The 14,803-nt window shown below is 42.9% G+C and overlaps 2 protein-coding genes across 2 annotated transcripts in view; one reads left to right on the forward strand and one right to left on the reverse strand.

Annotated features, from left to right (window-relative positions):
• Positions 1-10,181, forward strand: part of CNOT3 (CCR4-NOT transcription complex subunit 3) — a 35,611-nt gene extending 25,430 nt beyond the window's left edge. Inside the window, 3 exon segments of the mRNA XM_033084031.2 lie at positions 5,275-5,407; positions 7,290-7,415; positions 9,695-10,181. Of these exon segments, the coding sequence (XP_032939922.1) occupies positions 5,275-5,407; positions 7,290-7,415; positions 9,695-9,793 (358 nt within the window). The 3' untranslated portion in view covers positions 9,794-10,181.
• A 761-nt stretch (positions 10,182-10,942) lies between these two features.
• Positions 10,943-14,768, reverse strand: LENG1 (leukocyte receptor cluster member 1). Its single transcript, XM_033084054.1, has 4 exons — positions 14,591-14,768; positions 14,192-14,326; positions 12,091-12,362; positions 10,943-11,453 (listed from the first exon to the last, which is right to left on the reverse strand). Exons 1-4 carry the CDS (start codon positions 14,720-14,722, stop codon positions 11,264-11,266), a joined length of 729 nt encoding a protein of 242 aa, XP_032939945.1. The 5' UTR covers positions 14,723-14,768; the 3' UTR covers positions 10,943-11,263.
• Between the last annotated feature and the right edge of the window lie 35 nt (positions 14,769-14,803).

The raw sequence follows: 14,803 nt of genomic DNA on the forward strand, positions 1-14,803 counted from the left end.
AGGATCAGGTGGGGAAATCTGAAATTTGGGGAGGATTTGGGGGGTCCTGGATGGAATTTCAGGGGGTTACAGGGGAATTTTGGGGTTTTTAGAGCAGTGTAATTTGAATTTTTGGGGATTTTTGGCACCACTCCTTCAGATTCTGACAGGATCAGGTGGGGAAATCTGAAATTTGGGGGGAATTTGGGGGGTCCTGGGTGGGATTTGGGGGGTCCTGGATGAAATTTCAGGGGGTTACAGGGGAATTTTTGGGGTTTCAGAGCAGTGAAATTTGAATTTTTGGGGAATTTTTGGCAATTCTTGCCCCACATCCCTTTGGATTCTGAGAGGATCAGGTGGGGAATCTGAAATTTGGGGGGGTTTGGGGGGTCCTGGGGGGATTTGGGGAGGTTAAATGAAGATTTTTTAGGGGATTTTTGGTGATTCTTGTCCCCATTCCTGTGACTCTGAGAGGATCAGTTGGGGAAATCTGAAATTTGGGGGGATTTGGGGGGTCCTGGGTGAAATTTTAGGGGATTTCAGGGGGTTCAGAGCAGTTAAATTGGATTTTTTGGGCGATTTTTGGCACCACCCCTTTGGATTCTGAGAGGATCAGGTGGGGAATCCAAAATTTGGGGGGTCCTGGGTGGGATTTGGGGGGGTTCAGAACAGTTAAATTTGAATTTTGGGGGATTTTTGGCACCACTCCTTCAGATTCTGAAGGGATCAGGTGGGGAATCTGAAATTTGGGGGAGATTTGGGGGGTCCTGGGGGGGATTTGGGGGGGTTTAGAGCAGTGAAATTTGAATTTTTGGGGGATTTCTGGCCACATCTTTCAGATTCTGAAGGAATCAGATGGAGAATCTGAAATTTGGGGGGGATTTGGGGGGTCCTGAGTGGGATTTGGAGGGGTTTAGAGCAGTTAAATTGGAATTTTTTTGGAATTTTTGGCAATTTTTGTCCCATTTCTTTGATTCTGAGAGGATCAGGTGGGGAATCCAAAATTTGGGGGGTCCTGGGTGGGATTTGGGGAGTTAAATGAAGATTTTTTGGGGATTTTTGGCACCATTTCTGTGATTCTGAGAGGATCAGGTGGGGAATCCAAAATTTGGGGGAGATTTGGGGGGTCCTGGGGGGGATTTGGGGGGTCCCAGGTGAAATTTCAGGGGGTTACAGGGGAATTTTGGGGGTTCAGAGTAGTGTAATTTGAATTTTTGGGGGATTTTTGGCACCACTCCTTCAGATTCTGAGAGGATCAGGTGGGAAATCTGAAATTTGGGGGGTCCTGGGGTGAATTTCAGGGGGTTACAGGGGAATTTTGGGGGTTTTAGAGCAGTGTAATTTGAATTTTTGGGGATTTTTGGCACCATCCCTTTGGATTCTGAGAGGATCAGGTGGGGAATCCAAAATTTGGGGGGTCCTGGGTGGGATTTGGGGAGGTTTAGAGCAGTGAAATTTGAATTTTTGGGGGATTTTTGGCACCATTCCTGTGATTCTGAGAGGTTCAGGTGGGGATCTGAAATTTGGGGGGTTTGGGGGGTCCTGGGGGGGATTTGGGGGGTCCTGGGTGGGATTTCGGGGGGTTACAGGGGAATTTTGGGGGTTTTAGAGCAGTGAAATTTGAATTTTTGGGGGATTTTTGGTAATTCTTGTCCCCATTCCTGTGATTCTGAGAGGATCAGGTGGGGAATCTGAAATTTGGGGGGAATTTGGGGGGTCCTGGGTGAAATTTTAGGGGGTTTCAGGGGAGTTCAGAGCAGTTAAATTGGATTTTTTGGGGGATTTTTGGCCACATCCCTTTGGATTCTGAGAGGATCAGGTGGGGACCCCAAAATTTGGGTGGGATTTGGGGGGTCCTGGATTAAATTTCAGGGGGTTACAGGGGGGTTCAGAGCAGTTAAATTTGAATTTTTGGGGATTTTTGGCACCACCCCTCGGATTCTGAGAGGATCAGGTGGGAAATCTGAAATTTGGGGGGGATTTGGGGGGTCCTGGGGGGGATTTGGGGGGTCCTGGATGAAATTTCAGGGGGTTACAGGGGGTTCAAAGCAGTGTAATTTGAATTTTTTTGGGATTTTTGGCACCACTCCTTCAGATTCTGAAGGGATCAGGTGGAGAATCTGAAATTTGGGGGGTCCTGGGTGGGATTTGGGGGGGATTTGGGGGGTCCTGGGTGGGATTTGGGGGGTCCTGGATGGAATTCCAGGGGGTTACAGGGGAATTTTGGGGGTTTTAGAGCAGTGAAATTTGAATTTTTGGGGGATTTTTGGCCACATCTTTCAGATTCTGAAGGAATCAGATGGAGAATCTGAAATTTGGGGGGGATTTGGGGGGTCCTGGGTGGGATTTAGGAGGATTTGGGGGGGTTTAGAGCAGTGTAATTTGAATTTTTGGGGGATTTTTGGCCACATCCCTCAGATTCTGAGAGGATCAGGTGGGGAATCTGAAATTTGGGGGGGTTTGGGGGGTCCTGGGGGGGATTTGGGAGGTTTTAGAGCAGTGAAATTTGAATTTTTGGGGGATTTTTGGCACCACCCCTCGGATTCTGAGAGGATCAGGTGGGGAATCTGAAATTTGGGGGGGATTTGGGGGGTCCTGGGGGGGATTTGGGGGGTCCTGGGGGGTCCTGGGGGGGATTTGGGGGGTCCTGGGTGGGATTTAGGGGGGTTCAGACATGTTAAATTTGAATTTTTGGGGGATTTTTGGCACCACTCATTTGGATTCTGAGAGGATCAGGTGGGGAATCTGAAATTTGGGGAGATTTGGGGGGGTTTGGGGGGGATTTGGGGGGTCCCGGGGGGGATTTGGGGGGTCCTGGGGGGATTTGGGGGGTCCCAGGTGGAATTTCAGGGGGTTACAGGGGGTTCAAAGCAGTGAAATTTGAATTTTTGGGGGATTTTTGGCCACATCTTTCAGATTCTGAAGGAATCAGATGGAGAATCTGAAATTTGGGGGGGGGGTTTGGGGGGTCCTGGGTGGGATTTAGGAGGATTTGGGGGGTTTCAGAGCAGTTAAATTTGAATTTTTGGGGGATTTTTGGCACCATTCCTGTGATTCTGAGAGGATCAGGTGGGGAATCCAAAATTTGGGGAGATTTGGGGGGTCCTGGGGGGATTTGGGGGGGATTTGGGGGGTCCTGGGTGGGGTCTGGGGGGTCCTGGGGGGGATTTGGGGGGTCCCAGGTGGAATTTCAGGGGGTTACAGGAGGTTTCAGAGCAGTTAAATTTGAATTTTTGGGGGATTTTTGGCACCATTCCTGTGATTCTGAGAGGATCAGGTGGGGAAATCTGAAATTTGGGGGGTCCTGGGGGGGATTTGGGGAGGTTAAATGAAGATTTTTTGGGGGATTTTTGGTAATTCTTGTCCCCATTTCTGTGATTCTGAGAGGATCAGGTGGGGAATCCAAAATTTCGGGGAGATTTGGGGGGTCCTGGGGGGGATTTCAGGGGGTTTAGAGCAGTGAAATTTGAATTTTTGGGGGATTTTTGGCACCACTCCTTCAGATTCTGAGAGGATCAGGTGGGAAATCTGAAATTTGGGGGGAATTTGGGGGGTCCTGGGGGGGATTTGGGGGGTCCTGGGTGGAATTTCAGGGGGTTACAGGGGAATTTTGGGGGTTTCAGAGCAGTGTAATTTGAATTTTTGGGCGATTTTTGGCACCACCCCTTTGGATTCTGAGAGGATCAGGTGGGGAATCTGAAATTTGGGGGGTCCTGGGGGGGATTTGGGGGGGTTTAGAGCAGTTAAATTTGAATTTTTGGGGGATTTTTGGCAATTTTTGTCGCATTTTTGGGATTCTGAGAGGATCAGGTGGGGAAATCTGAAATTTGGGGGGAATTTGGGGGGTCCTGGGTGGGATTTGGGGGGTCCTGGATGAAATTTCAGGGGGTTACAGGGGGTTCAGAGCAGTTAAATTTGAATTTTTGGGGGATTTTTGGCACCACCCCTTTGGATTCTGAGAGGATCAGGTGGGGAATCCAAAATTTGGGGGGATTTGGGGGGTCCTGGGTGGAATTTGGGGTTTTAGAGCAGTGAAATTTGAATTTTTGGGGAATTTTTGGCAATTCTTGTCCCTATTCCTGTGATTCTGAGAGGATCAGGTGGGGAAATCTGAAATTTGGGGGGGATTTGGGGGGTCCTGGGTGGAATTTCAGGGGGTTACAGGGGAATTTTGGGGGTTTCAGAGCAGTGAAATTTGAATTTTTGGGGGATTTTTGGCACCACTCTTTCAGATTCTGAAGGGATCAGGTGGAAAATCTGAAATTTGGGGGGTCCTGGGGGGATTTGGGGGTCCTGGAAATTGAGATTTTAACCCAATTTTGGGTGTTTTAACCTAATTTTGGGTGTTTTTTCCCTTGTAATTACATTCCATTCCCATCATTTTAATTCAGATTTTAATTCTGATTTTTTTACCCATTTTTAACCCAATTTTATTTATTTTTTCCCCTATGATTTCCATTTCTCCCATTTTAATTCCAATTTTTTGCCCATTTTGTGCCCATTTTTTAACTAATTTTTAATTTATTTTCCCCCCATTGATTCCTTCCATTCCCATAATTTTAATTCAGATTTTAATTCTGATTTTTTACTGATTTTAATTTTTTTTCCTATGATTTCTTTCCATTTCTCCCATTTTAATTCAGATTTTTTGCCTGTTTTTAACCCAATTTTTGTGGTTTTTTTTCCCCCATTGATTCCATCCCACTCCCATAATTTTAATTCAGATTTTTCCCCATTTTTAACCCAAAATTTATTTTTTTTTCCCTATGATTTCATTCCATTTCTCCCATTTTAATTCTGATTTTTTCCCGTTTTTCCCCATTTTTAACCCAATTTTTGTGGTTTTTTTTCCCCCTTTGATTCCTTCCATTCCCACCATTTTAATTCAGATTTTAATTCTGATTTTTTTACCTTTTTTAAACTCATTTTTAATTTATTTTCTCCTCTTTGATTCCTTCCATTCCAATCATTTTAATTCAGATTTTAATTCACATTTTTTGCCCATTTTAACCCAATTTTCTTTATTATTTTCCCTATGATTTCTTTCTATTTCTCCCATTTTAATTCCGATTTTTTACCCATTTTTAACCCAATTTTATTTATTTTTTCCTCTATGATTTCTTCCATTTCCATCATTTTAATTCAGATTTTAATTCAGATTTTTTCCCGTTTTTCCCCATTTTTAACCCAATTTTTATGTTTTTTTTTCCCCCATTGATTCCATCCCACTCCCATTTTATAAACTCTGATTTTTTCCCCATTTTTAACCCAAATTTGATTTATTTTCCCCCCCAGGCAGTACCTGCCCCGCAATCCCTGCCCCACCCCCCCCTATCACCACCAGCTGCCCCCTCCCCACTCGGACACCGTGGAGTTCTACCAGAGGCTGAGCACAGAGACCCTGTTCTTCATCTTCTACTACCTGGAGGTACCAAAATCACCCAAATTCAGCCCAAAAATTCAGCCCAAAATCAAAAAATTTCATCCCAAAAATTGCAGAAATTCACCCCAAAATTCGCCTCAAAAAATCAAAAAATTCGCCCCAAAAATCACAAAAATTCACCCAAAAATCGAAAAAAATCAGCCCAAAAATCACAAAAATTCAGCCCAAAAATTCACCCCAAAATCAAAAAAATTCACCCCAAAAATTAAAATAATTCACCCCAAAAATTCACCCTAAAATGAAAAAAATTCACCCCAAAAATTCACCCCAAAATCAGAAAAATTCACCCCAAAAATTCCAGAAATTCACCCCAAAATTCGCCTCAAAAATCAAAAAATTCACCCCAAAAATCAAAAAAATTCAGCCCAAAAATGTAAAAAATTGACCCCAAAATTTACCCCAAAATCACAAAAAAATCACCCAAAAAATCACCCCCAAAATCAAAAAATTCACCCCAAAATTCACCTCAAAAAATCAAAAAATTCACCCCAAAAATCACAAAAATTCAGCCCAAAAATCACAAAAATTCACCCCAAAAATTTAAAAAATTCACCCCAAAAATTCACCCTAAAATCAAAAAAATTTACCCCCAAAAATCACAAAAATTCCCCCCAAAAATGAGATTTTTGAGCCCCTGTTCTTCATCTTCTACTACCTGGAGGTACCAACATCACCCAAATTCAGCCCAAAAATTCACCCCAAAATCAAAAAAATTCAGCCCAAAATTCGCCTCAAAAAATCAAAAAATTCAGCCCAAAAATTGCAGAAATTCACCCCAAAATTCGCCTCAAAAAATCAAAAAAATCACCCCAAAATAAAAAAAAATTCAGCCCAAAAATTCAGCCCAAAATCAAAAAAATTCACCCCAAAAATTAAAAAATTCACCCCAAAATTCGCCTCAAAAATCAAAAACTTTTCCCCAAAAATCACAAAAATTCACCCCAAAAATAAAAAAATTCGCCCCAAAAATCAAAAAAATTCACCCCAAAATTTAAAAAATTTACCCCAAAAATGTAAAAAATTGACCCCAAAATTCAGCCCAAAATCAAAAAAATTCATCTCAAAAATGACAAAAATTCCCCCCAAAAATGAGATTTTTGAGCCCCTGTTCTTCATCTTCTACTACCTGGAGGTACCAAAAACACCCAAATTCAGCCCAAAAATTCAGCCCAAAATCAAAAAAATTCATGCAAAATTCAGAATATTTTGGGCTATAATTGGGTTAATATTCAGAATATTTTGGGGTTAAAAATCAGAATATTTTGGATAAAAATCAGAATATTTTGGGGTAAAAATTCAGAATATTTTGGGTTAAAAATCAGAATATTTTGGGTTAAAATTCAGAATATTTGGGTTAAAATTCAGAATATTTTGGGTTAAAAATCAGAATATTTGGGCTAAAATTGGGCTAAAAATTCAGAATATTTTGAGGTTAAATTCAGGATATTTGGGGCTAAAAACTCAGAATATTTGAAGCAAAATTCAGAATATTTTGGGTTAAAAATCAGAATATTTTGGGGTAAAAATTCAGAATATTTTGGATAAAAATTAGAATATTTTGGATTAAAAATCAGAATATTTTGGGGTAAAATTCAGAATATTTTGGGGTTAAATTCAGAATATTTTGGGTTAAAAATCAGAATATTTTGGAGTAAAAAATCAGAATATTTTAGATTAAAAATCAGAATATTTTAGATAAAAATCAGAATATTTTGGGGTAAAAATTCAGAATATTTGGGCTAAAATTTTGCTAAAAATCAGAATATTTTGGGTAAAAATCAGAATATTGTGGTGAATGTTCCCCCCTGATTTTGGGGTGATTTCCCCAGATTTTGTGCTCCCAAATTTGAATTTTTTTGATTTTTAGGGCACCAAGGCTCAGTACCTGGCAGCCAAAGCCCTGAAGAAACAATCGTGGCGGTTCCACACCAAGTACATGATGTGGTTCCAGCGGCACGAGGAGCCCAAAACCATCACGGACGAGTTCGAGCAGGTGAGGGAAAATCCCAAAATCCCCCAAATTCAACCCAAAAAAATAAAAAAAACAAAAAAATCCAAAAAAAACTGGGTTAAAATCCCATTTAATTTGGATTTTTTGGGGATTTTTTTTTGATTTTTAATTGATTTTTAATTGATTTTTTGGGGTAAAATTACTAAAATTTATCCCATCATTTTTAAATTTCCAAATGGATCCCAAATTCCCCTGAATTCACCCCAAAAATAACAAAAAATCCCAAAAAACCAAAAAAAACGGGGTCAAAATCCCATTTAATTTGGATTTTTTAGGGATTTTTAATGGATTTTTAATGGATTTTTAATGGATTTTTAAGTGTAAAGTCATTAAAATCCATCCCATAATTCCAAAATTTTCACTTGGATTCCCAAAATTCACCCAAAAATCCCAAAAATTTTGCAAAAGTCCCAAAATTTCCCCCAAAAATCTCAAGATTTTTTCCTAAAAACCCAAAATTTTCCCCAAAAATCCCAAATTTTTTTCCTAAAAATCCCAAAATTTCACCCAAAAAAATCCCAAAATAAAATAAAAAATTCCCCTAAAATCCCAAAATTTCACCCAAAAATCCCCAAATTTCTCCTAAAATAAAATTTTTTAAATCCCCCAAAATCCCAAAATTTTCCCTTTAAAAATCCCAAAAATTTTCCAAAACATCCCAAAATTTCACCTAAAAATTCCAAATTTTTCCCCTAAAATCCCCATTTTTTTTTTCCTAAAAACCCCAATTTTTTTCCCAAAAATCCCAAATTTTTTTTCCTAAAAATCCCAAAATTTTCTCCTAAAAATCCCAAAATTTTCCCTTAAAAATCCCCAAAAAATTTCCAAAAAATCCCAAAATTCCAAATTTTTCCCTTAAAATCCCAAATTTTTTTCCTAAAAACCCCAAACTTTTCCCCCAAAAATCTCAATTTTTTTCTAAAAATCCTGAATTTTTTCCCTTAAAAATCCCCCAAAAATTTCAAAAAAATCCCAAAATTCCACCCCAAAATTCCAAATTTTTCCCCTAAAATCCCGAATTTTTTTTCCTAAAATTCCCAAAGTTTTCCCCCAAAAATCTCAATTTTTTTCCTAAAAATCCCAAAATTTTCCCTTAAAAATCCCAAAAATTTTCAAAAAATCCCAAAATTTTCCCCCCAAAATCCCACAATTTTTTCCTAAAAAATCCCAAATTTTTTCCCTAAAAAACCCCAAAAATTCCCCCAAAAATCCCAAAATTTCCCCTAAAACTCCCAATTTTTTTTCCTAAAAATTCCAAATTTTTTTCCTAAAAATCCCAATTTTTTTTCCTAAAAATCCCCAATTTTTTTCCTAAAAATCCCAAAAATTCCCCCAAAAAATCCCGAAATTTTCCCCCAAAATCCCAATTTTTTTTTCCTAAAAACCCCCAAATTTTTTTCCTAAAAATCCCAAAAATTTCCCCAAAAATCCCAAAATTTCCCCTCAAAATCCCATTTTTTTTTCCTAAAAATCCCAATTTTTCTCCCCAAAAATTCCCTTGAAATTAAAAAAAAATTCCCAAACATCCTAAAATTTCCCCCCAAAATCCCAAAATTTTCCATTAAAAATCCCAAAAAAATTTCAAAAAAATCCCAAAATTCCACCCCAAAAATCCCACATTTTTTTCCTAAAAATCCCAAAATTTTCCCTTAAAAATCCCCAAAAATTATCCAAAAAAATCCCAAAACTCCACCCCAAAATTCCAAATTTTCCCCTAAAATCCCAATTTTTTTTCCTAAAAACCCCAAAATTTTTCCCCAAAAATCTCAAACTTTTTTTCTAAAAATCCCAATTTTTTTCCTAAAAATTTTGAATTTTTTCCCTTAAAAAATCCCAAAAAATTTCAAAAAAATCCCCCAAATTTTCCAAAAAAACCCAAAATTCCACCCCAAAATTCCAAATTTTTCCCCTAAAATCCCAAATTTTTTTCCCTAAAAACCCCAAAATTTTTCCCCAAAAATCCCGAATTTTTTTTCCTAAAAATTCCAAACTTTTCCCCCAAAAATCCCAAAGTTTTTTCCTAAAAATCCCAAAATTTTCCCCCAAAAATCTCAATATTTTCCTAAAAATCCCAAAATTTTCTCCTAAAAATCCCAAAATTTTTCCTAAAAAATCCAAATTTTTTCCCTAAAAAATCCCCTAAATCCCCTCCCCTAACTCCGATTTTTTTGCGGTTTTTTTTAATCAACCGTTCCCATCCCCCTCCACCCCTCCCACCCATTAATCACCATTAATTACCGTTAATTATTAATTAATTCCAGGGCACTTACATCTATTTTGACTACGAGAAGTGGGGGCAGAGGAAGAAGGAGGGATTCACCTTCGAGTATCGCTACCTGGAGGATCGCGACCTGCAGTGAGGGGGGACCCCAAAAAAACCCCAAAAAACCCCAAAACCCCCCCAAAAAAACCCCAAAAAACCCAAATCCCCTCCCCCCCTGCATGATTGGGGGGGGGTCAGAACCATCAACACCCCCAAAATTTCTCAAATTCACCCCAAAAATCCCCCCCCCACTTCCGGGTGCTACCATTTTGTTGCGGGATGGGGGGGGGGAGGTTTAAAAACAAAAACAACAAAAATTTTAAAAAATTAACAAAAAAAAAGTTGGGGGTTTTTTGGGGGGTTGGGGGAAGTTTTGGGGGTCCCCTCCCCTCTCCTCCATCCCCCCCCCCACCCCGAGTTGAAGATATTTTTCGTAAAGTTATTTTCATTTTGGAAAATATTTATGAATAAATAGTTTTATATCAGAGGTCGTTGTGGGGGGAGGGGAGGGATTGGTATTTTTGGGGGGTGGGGAGGGATTTGTATTTTTATTTTTGGGGGGTGGGGGGGGATCCCCAAAATCTTTTTGGACCCCTCACCCAAAATTTGGGATTTTTTACTCCCTCAAAATCTCTTTTTTTTTTTTTTTTTCAGAATTTGGGGGTTGAACCCCCCCCCAAAAAATATTTTGGGTTGTTCCGTTCTAGGAGGGTCTTATGAGAGTTTGGGATGTTCCATTGGGTTTTTGGGGGGGGGTCCTTGTTGCCGCTCCTCCGGTTTGAAGTGGAACTGTCCATTGCAGATTTGGGCTGTTCCATGTGAATTCTGGGGGGGGGGTCCAGATGAATTTTGGTGCCCCCCATGCCCGTTCTTGGTGGAAGTGTCCACTGCAGATTTGGAATGTTCCATGTGAATTCTGGGGGAATTCCAGATGAATTTTGGTCACCCCCATGCCCGTTCCGAGTGGAACTGTCCATTGCAGATTTGGGCTGTTCCATGTGAATTCTGGGGGGCTTCCAGGTGAATTTTGACCCCCCCCCATGCCCGTTCTGAGTGGAACTGTCCATTGCAGATTTGGAATGTTCCATGTGAATTCTGGGGGGGTTCCAAGTGAATTCTGGAGGCTCTCAGGTGAATTTTGGCCCCCCCATCTCCGTTCTGAGTAGAACTGTCCATTGCAGATTTGGAATATTCCATGTGAATTTTGGGGGGGTTCCAGGTGGATTTTGGGCTGTTCCATGTGAATTCTGGGGGGGTTCCAAATGAATTTTGGCCCCCCCCATGTCCGTTCTGGGTGGAACTGTCCATTGCAGATTTTGGGCTGTTCCATGTGAATTCTGGGGGGGTTCCAGGTGAATTCTGGGTGCTCTCAGGTGTGTTTTGGCCCCCCCCGTGCCAGCCTCGGGTGGAACTGTCCATTGCAGATTTGGAATGTTCCATGTGAATTCTGGGGGGTTCCAGGTGAATTTTGGCCCCCCCCATGTCCGTTCTGAGTGGAACTGTCCATTGCAGATTTGGAATGTTCCATGTGAATTCTGGGGGGGTTCCAGGTGGATTTTGGAGGCTCTCAGGTGTGTTTTGGCCCCCCCCGTGCCAGCCTGGGGTGGAACTGGCTGTTGTAGGGCCGCTGCCGTTCCTGGGGGGGGTTCTGGGGCTCCCGGGGTTTTTGGGGGTCCCGGAGCCCCCGGAGCAGCTCCCGGCTCCGCGCGGCCTCGGACGCCTCGCGGGCCAAGCGCTGCCGGCGCAGCTCCTCCAGCCTGCAACGGTAATTAGCACTAATTAGTGTTAATTAGGGAGGGGTGGCTCTGGTTTGGGGGAGGGGAAACCCCTGGGAGAGGTGGGGATAATTATCAGTAGGGTAATTAATTAATTATGGGATAATTAGGAGTGATTATTCAGGAATAATTAACTGGTTAATTAGTAATTAATTCGGTGTAATTAAGGGGTAATTAGGAGAAAAGGTTAAATAGAAATGGACAACTTGAATTCAGAGAGGGTGGTAATGAGAAATTATGTTAATTAAAGGGTTCATTAAGGAGTTCATTAATTAAAAGGGTTAATTAGTATGAAGGGAAAGGTCAATCCCAATTTTAGGGGAATAAACCCAAATTTTGGGGGCTCAAACCCCGATTTTGGATGAGTTAAATCCTTAATTTTAGAAGTTCAAACCCCAATTTTGAAGGGGTTAAATCCCCAATTTATGAGGGAATAAAACCCCAAATTCTGGGGGTTCAAACCCCAATTTTGGCTCAAGCATTTATTGGGGAGACAGGAAAACTCATGGGGTGACAAAATTAATGAATGAGTTAATTAATGGGGGGATGAATGGGGTTATTCATGACACTTATGAGCACAACAGAAGATTTAATTAATGCTAATTAACAAATCACTCACCCTGTGCCCCCACCCTGCTCCGGGGGGGCTCTGGGAGGGCTCCTTGCTTTTTCCTTGGGGGATTTTTTGGGGTTGGGGACTCGGCCCAGCCCCTTCCTGATGTCCAGGAGAGGATCCAGCACCGCCTTGCGCTTCTCCTGCGCCTCGTGGGGACCCCCCTGAGCCCCCTCCCCACGTTTGGGGGGCTGCAGGTACCAGGGGGGGCAGGTCTGAGCCTCGGCCGCGCTCTGGCCCAGGTAGGTCAGGACCCCCAGAGCTCGCTCCCGGCGCTCCTGGGGGGACAAATTGGGGAGGGGGATTCAGGTGACCCCCACTGTGTTAAAATTCCCCCCTGGTTTTACCCAAATTCCCCTTTTTTCCACTCAAATTCCGCCATTTTCCACCCAAATTCTGACATTTTCTATCCAAATTCTGCCATTTTCTACCCACATTCTGCCATTTTTGATCCCTGCTTCTCCATTCTCAGCTGCTCCTGAGGGGAGAAATTGGGGAGGGGGTTTGGGATGGCACCCACAGGGTGAAAATTCACCTCTGGTTTTACCCAAATTGCCCTTTTTTCCACCCAAATTCCGCCATTTTGTACCCAAATTCCGCCATTTTTGATCCCCACCTCTCCATTCTCAACTACTCTTGAGAGGAAAAATTGGGGAGGGGGTTTGGGGTGACACCCATAGGATGAAAATTCACCTCTGGTTTTACCCAAATTGCCCTTTTTTCCACCCAAATTCTGCCATTTTCCACTCAAATTCCGCCGTTTTCTCTCCAAATTCCGCCATTTTCCACCCAAATTCGGCCATTTTCCTTCCCCACCCCTCCAATCTCAGCTGCTCCTGAGGAAATTGGGGAGGGGAGTTCAGGTGATCCCCCCAGAGTGAAAATTGTCTTTTTACTAAATTTCTTCAGAATTTTCCCAAAATTCGCACTTTTTCCCCCTCAAATTCCGCCATTTTCTACCCAAATTCCGCCATTTTCTACCCAAATTCTGCCATTTTCCTTCTCCACCCCTCCAATCTCAGCTGCTCCTGAAGAGAGAAATTGGGGAGGGGGTTTGAGGTGACACCCCAGGATGAAAATTCCCTCCTTTTTTCCCAAATTCCTTCAGAATTTCCCCAAAATTCCCACTTTTTCCCATTCAAATTCTGCCATTTTCTACCCAAATTCCACCATTTTCCATTCCCACCCCTCCATTCTCAGCTGCTCCTGAGGGAGAAATTGGGGAGGGGGTTTGAGGTGACACCCCCAGGGTGAAAATTCCCTCCTTTTAAACCAAATTCCCCTTTTTTCCACTCAAATTCCTGTTTTTGCCCACACAAATTCCCATTTTTTCCATTCAAATTCTGCCATTTTCCACCCAAATTCTGCCATTTTTGATCCCCACCTTTCCATTCTCAGCTGCTCCTGAAGGGAGAAATTGGGGAGGGGGATTCAAGTAACCCTCCCAGGGTGAAAATTCCTTCATTTTTACCAAATTCCCTCAGAATTTTCCCAAAATTCCTACTTTTTCCCACTCAAATTCCACCATTTTCTACCCAAATTCCACCATTTTTGGTCCCTGCCCTTCCATTCTCAGCTGCTCCTGAGGAGAGAAATTGGGGAGGGGGTTTGAGGTGACCCCCCCTAGGATGAAAATTCCCTCATTTTTAACCAAATTCCCTCAGAATTTCCCAAAATTCCCACTTTTTCCCCCCTCAAATTCCGCCATTTTCTACCCAAATTCTGCTATTTTTCATCCCCATCCCTCCAATCTCAGCTGCTCCTGAGGGGAGAAATTGGGGAGGGGGATTCAGGTGACCCCCTCATGGTGAAATTTTCCCCTTTTCTTCAAAATTATCCCCAAATTCCCCCTTTTTCCACTCAAATTCCTGTTTTTTCCCACACAAATTCCACCATTTTCCACCCCTCCAATCTCAGCCGCTCCTGAGGGGAGAATTGGGGAGGGGGATTTGGGGTGACCCCCCCCATGCCAAAACACCCCTCCTTAATTCCCAAATTTCCCTGAATTCACCCCAAAATCCCTTCACCACCCCTCTAGGTGGAATTAATGCCTCCGAATCCCCAAATTTTTCACCCCAATTTTTATTTCCACACCCCCCCCCCTCACCTGTTCCCGCCTTTTTTCCGCCTCGTGCTCGCGGTTCGGGCCCTCCTCAGGCGGGGGGAACAGCACGGGGGAGGCCGTGGGTGAGGGGCTGCGACCCCCGGCCCGCGCCCGCTTCCTCAGGAGCTCCGTGCGCACCTGGCGAGGACAAAACGGGGCTCAGGGACCCCAAAATTCCACATACACCCCCCCAAAATTTATTCCCCCCCCCCACAAAATGCGTTTTTAGCCCAGTCCATCCCCCCCCGAGTAGACGAAAATGGTTTACTCCAGTCCACGCCAATCACTCTAAGCCACGCCCATCAGCTATAATATATGCACGGCCGCCATCGCTCATTGGCTCCCAGGTATCAAGCCCCGCCTCCTTCCCCCTCCATATCCCCCGTTCCCCTCAGCACTCGCCTCCTGCTCCGCCCGCAGCGCGCGCGCGTCTCGTTTCCTCCGCTCCGCCTCGGCCGCCGCCTCGTCCCGCCGCACCCGCGCCACATTGTCCTTGTTCCGAACGTGCCATGACTTCTTCGGAAGGATATTCATGGCGGCGGCGGCGGGAGCGGCAGCGGGACCAGGCCGCGAATCTGAGGCACCGTGGCCGCACTGCCCTCCTTTCCGCACGCT

This window comes from Catharus ustulatus, chromosome 35, assembly GCF_009819885.2.
Source record: "Catharus ustulatus isolate bCatUst1 chromosome 35, bCatUst1.pri.v2, whole genome shotgun sequence".
Taxonomy (NCBI): Eukaryota; Metazoa; Chordata; class Aves; order Passeriformes; family Turdidae; genus Catharus; species Catharus ustulatus.

Coding starts and splice junctions, on each gene's coding strand:
- LENG1 (XM_033084054.1), bottom strand. CDS start 14,722: ATGAATATCCTTCCGAAGAAGTCATGGCACGTTCGGAACAAGGACAAT. Junction 12,363..14,191: donor CGGAAAAAAGGCGGGAACAG/GTGAGGGGGGGG, acceptor TTGTCCCCCCAG/GAGCGCCGGGAGCGAGCTCT. Junction 11,454..12,090: donor GAGCAGGGTGGGGGCACAGG/GTGAGTGATTTG, acceptor TTACCGTTGCAG/GCTGGAGGAGCTGCGCCGGC.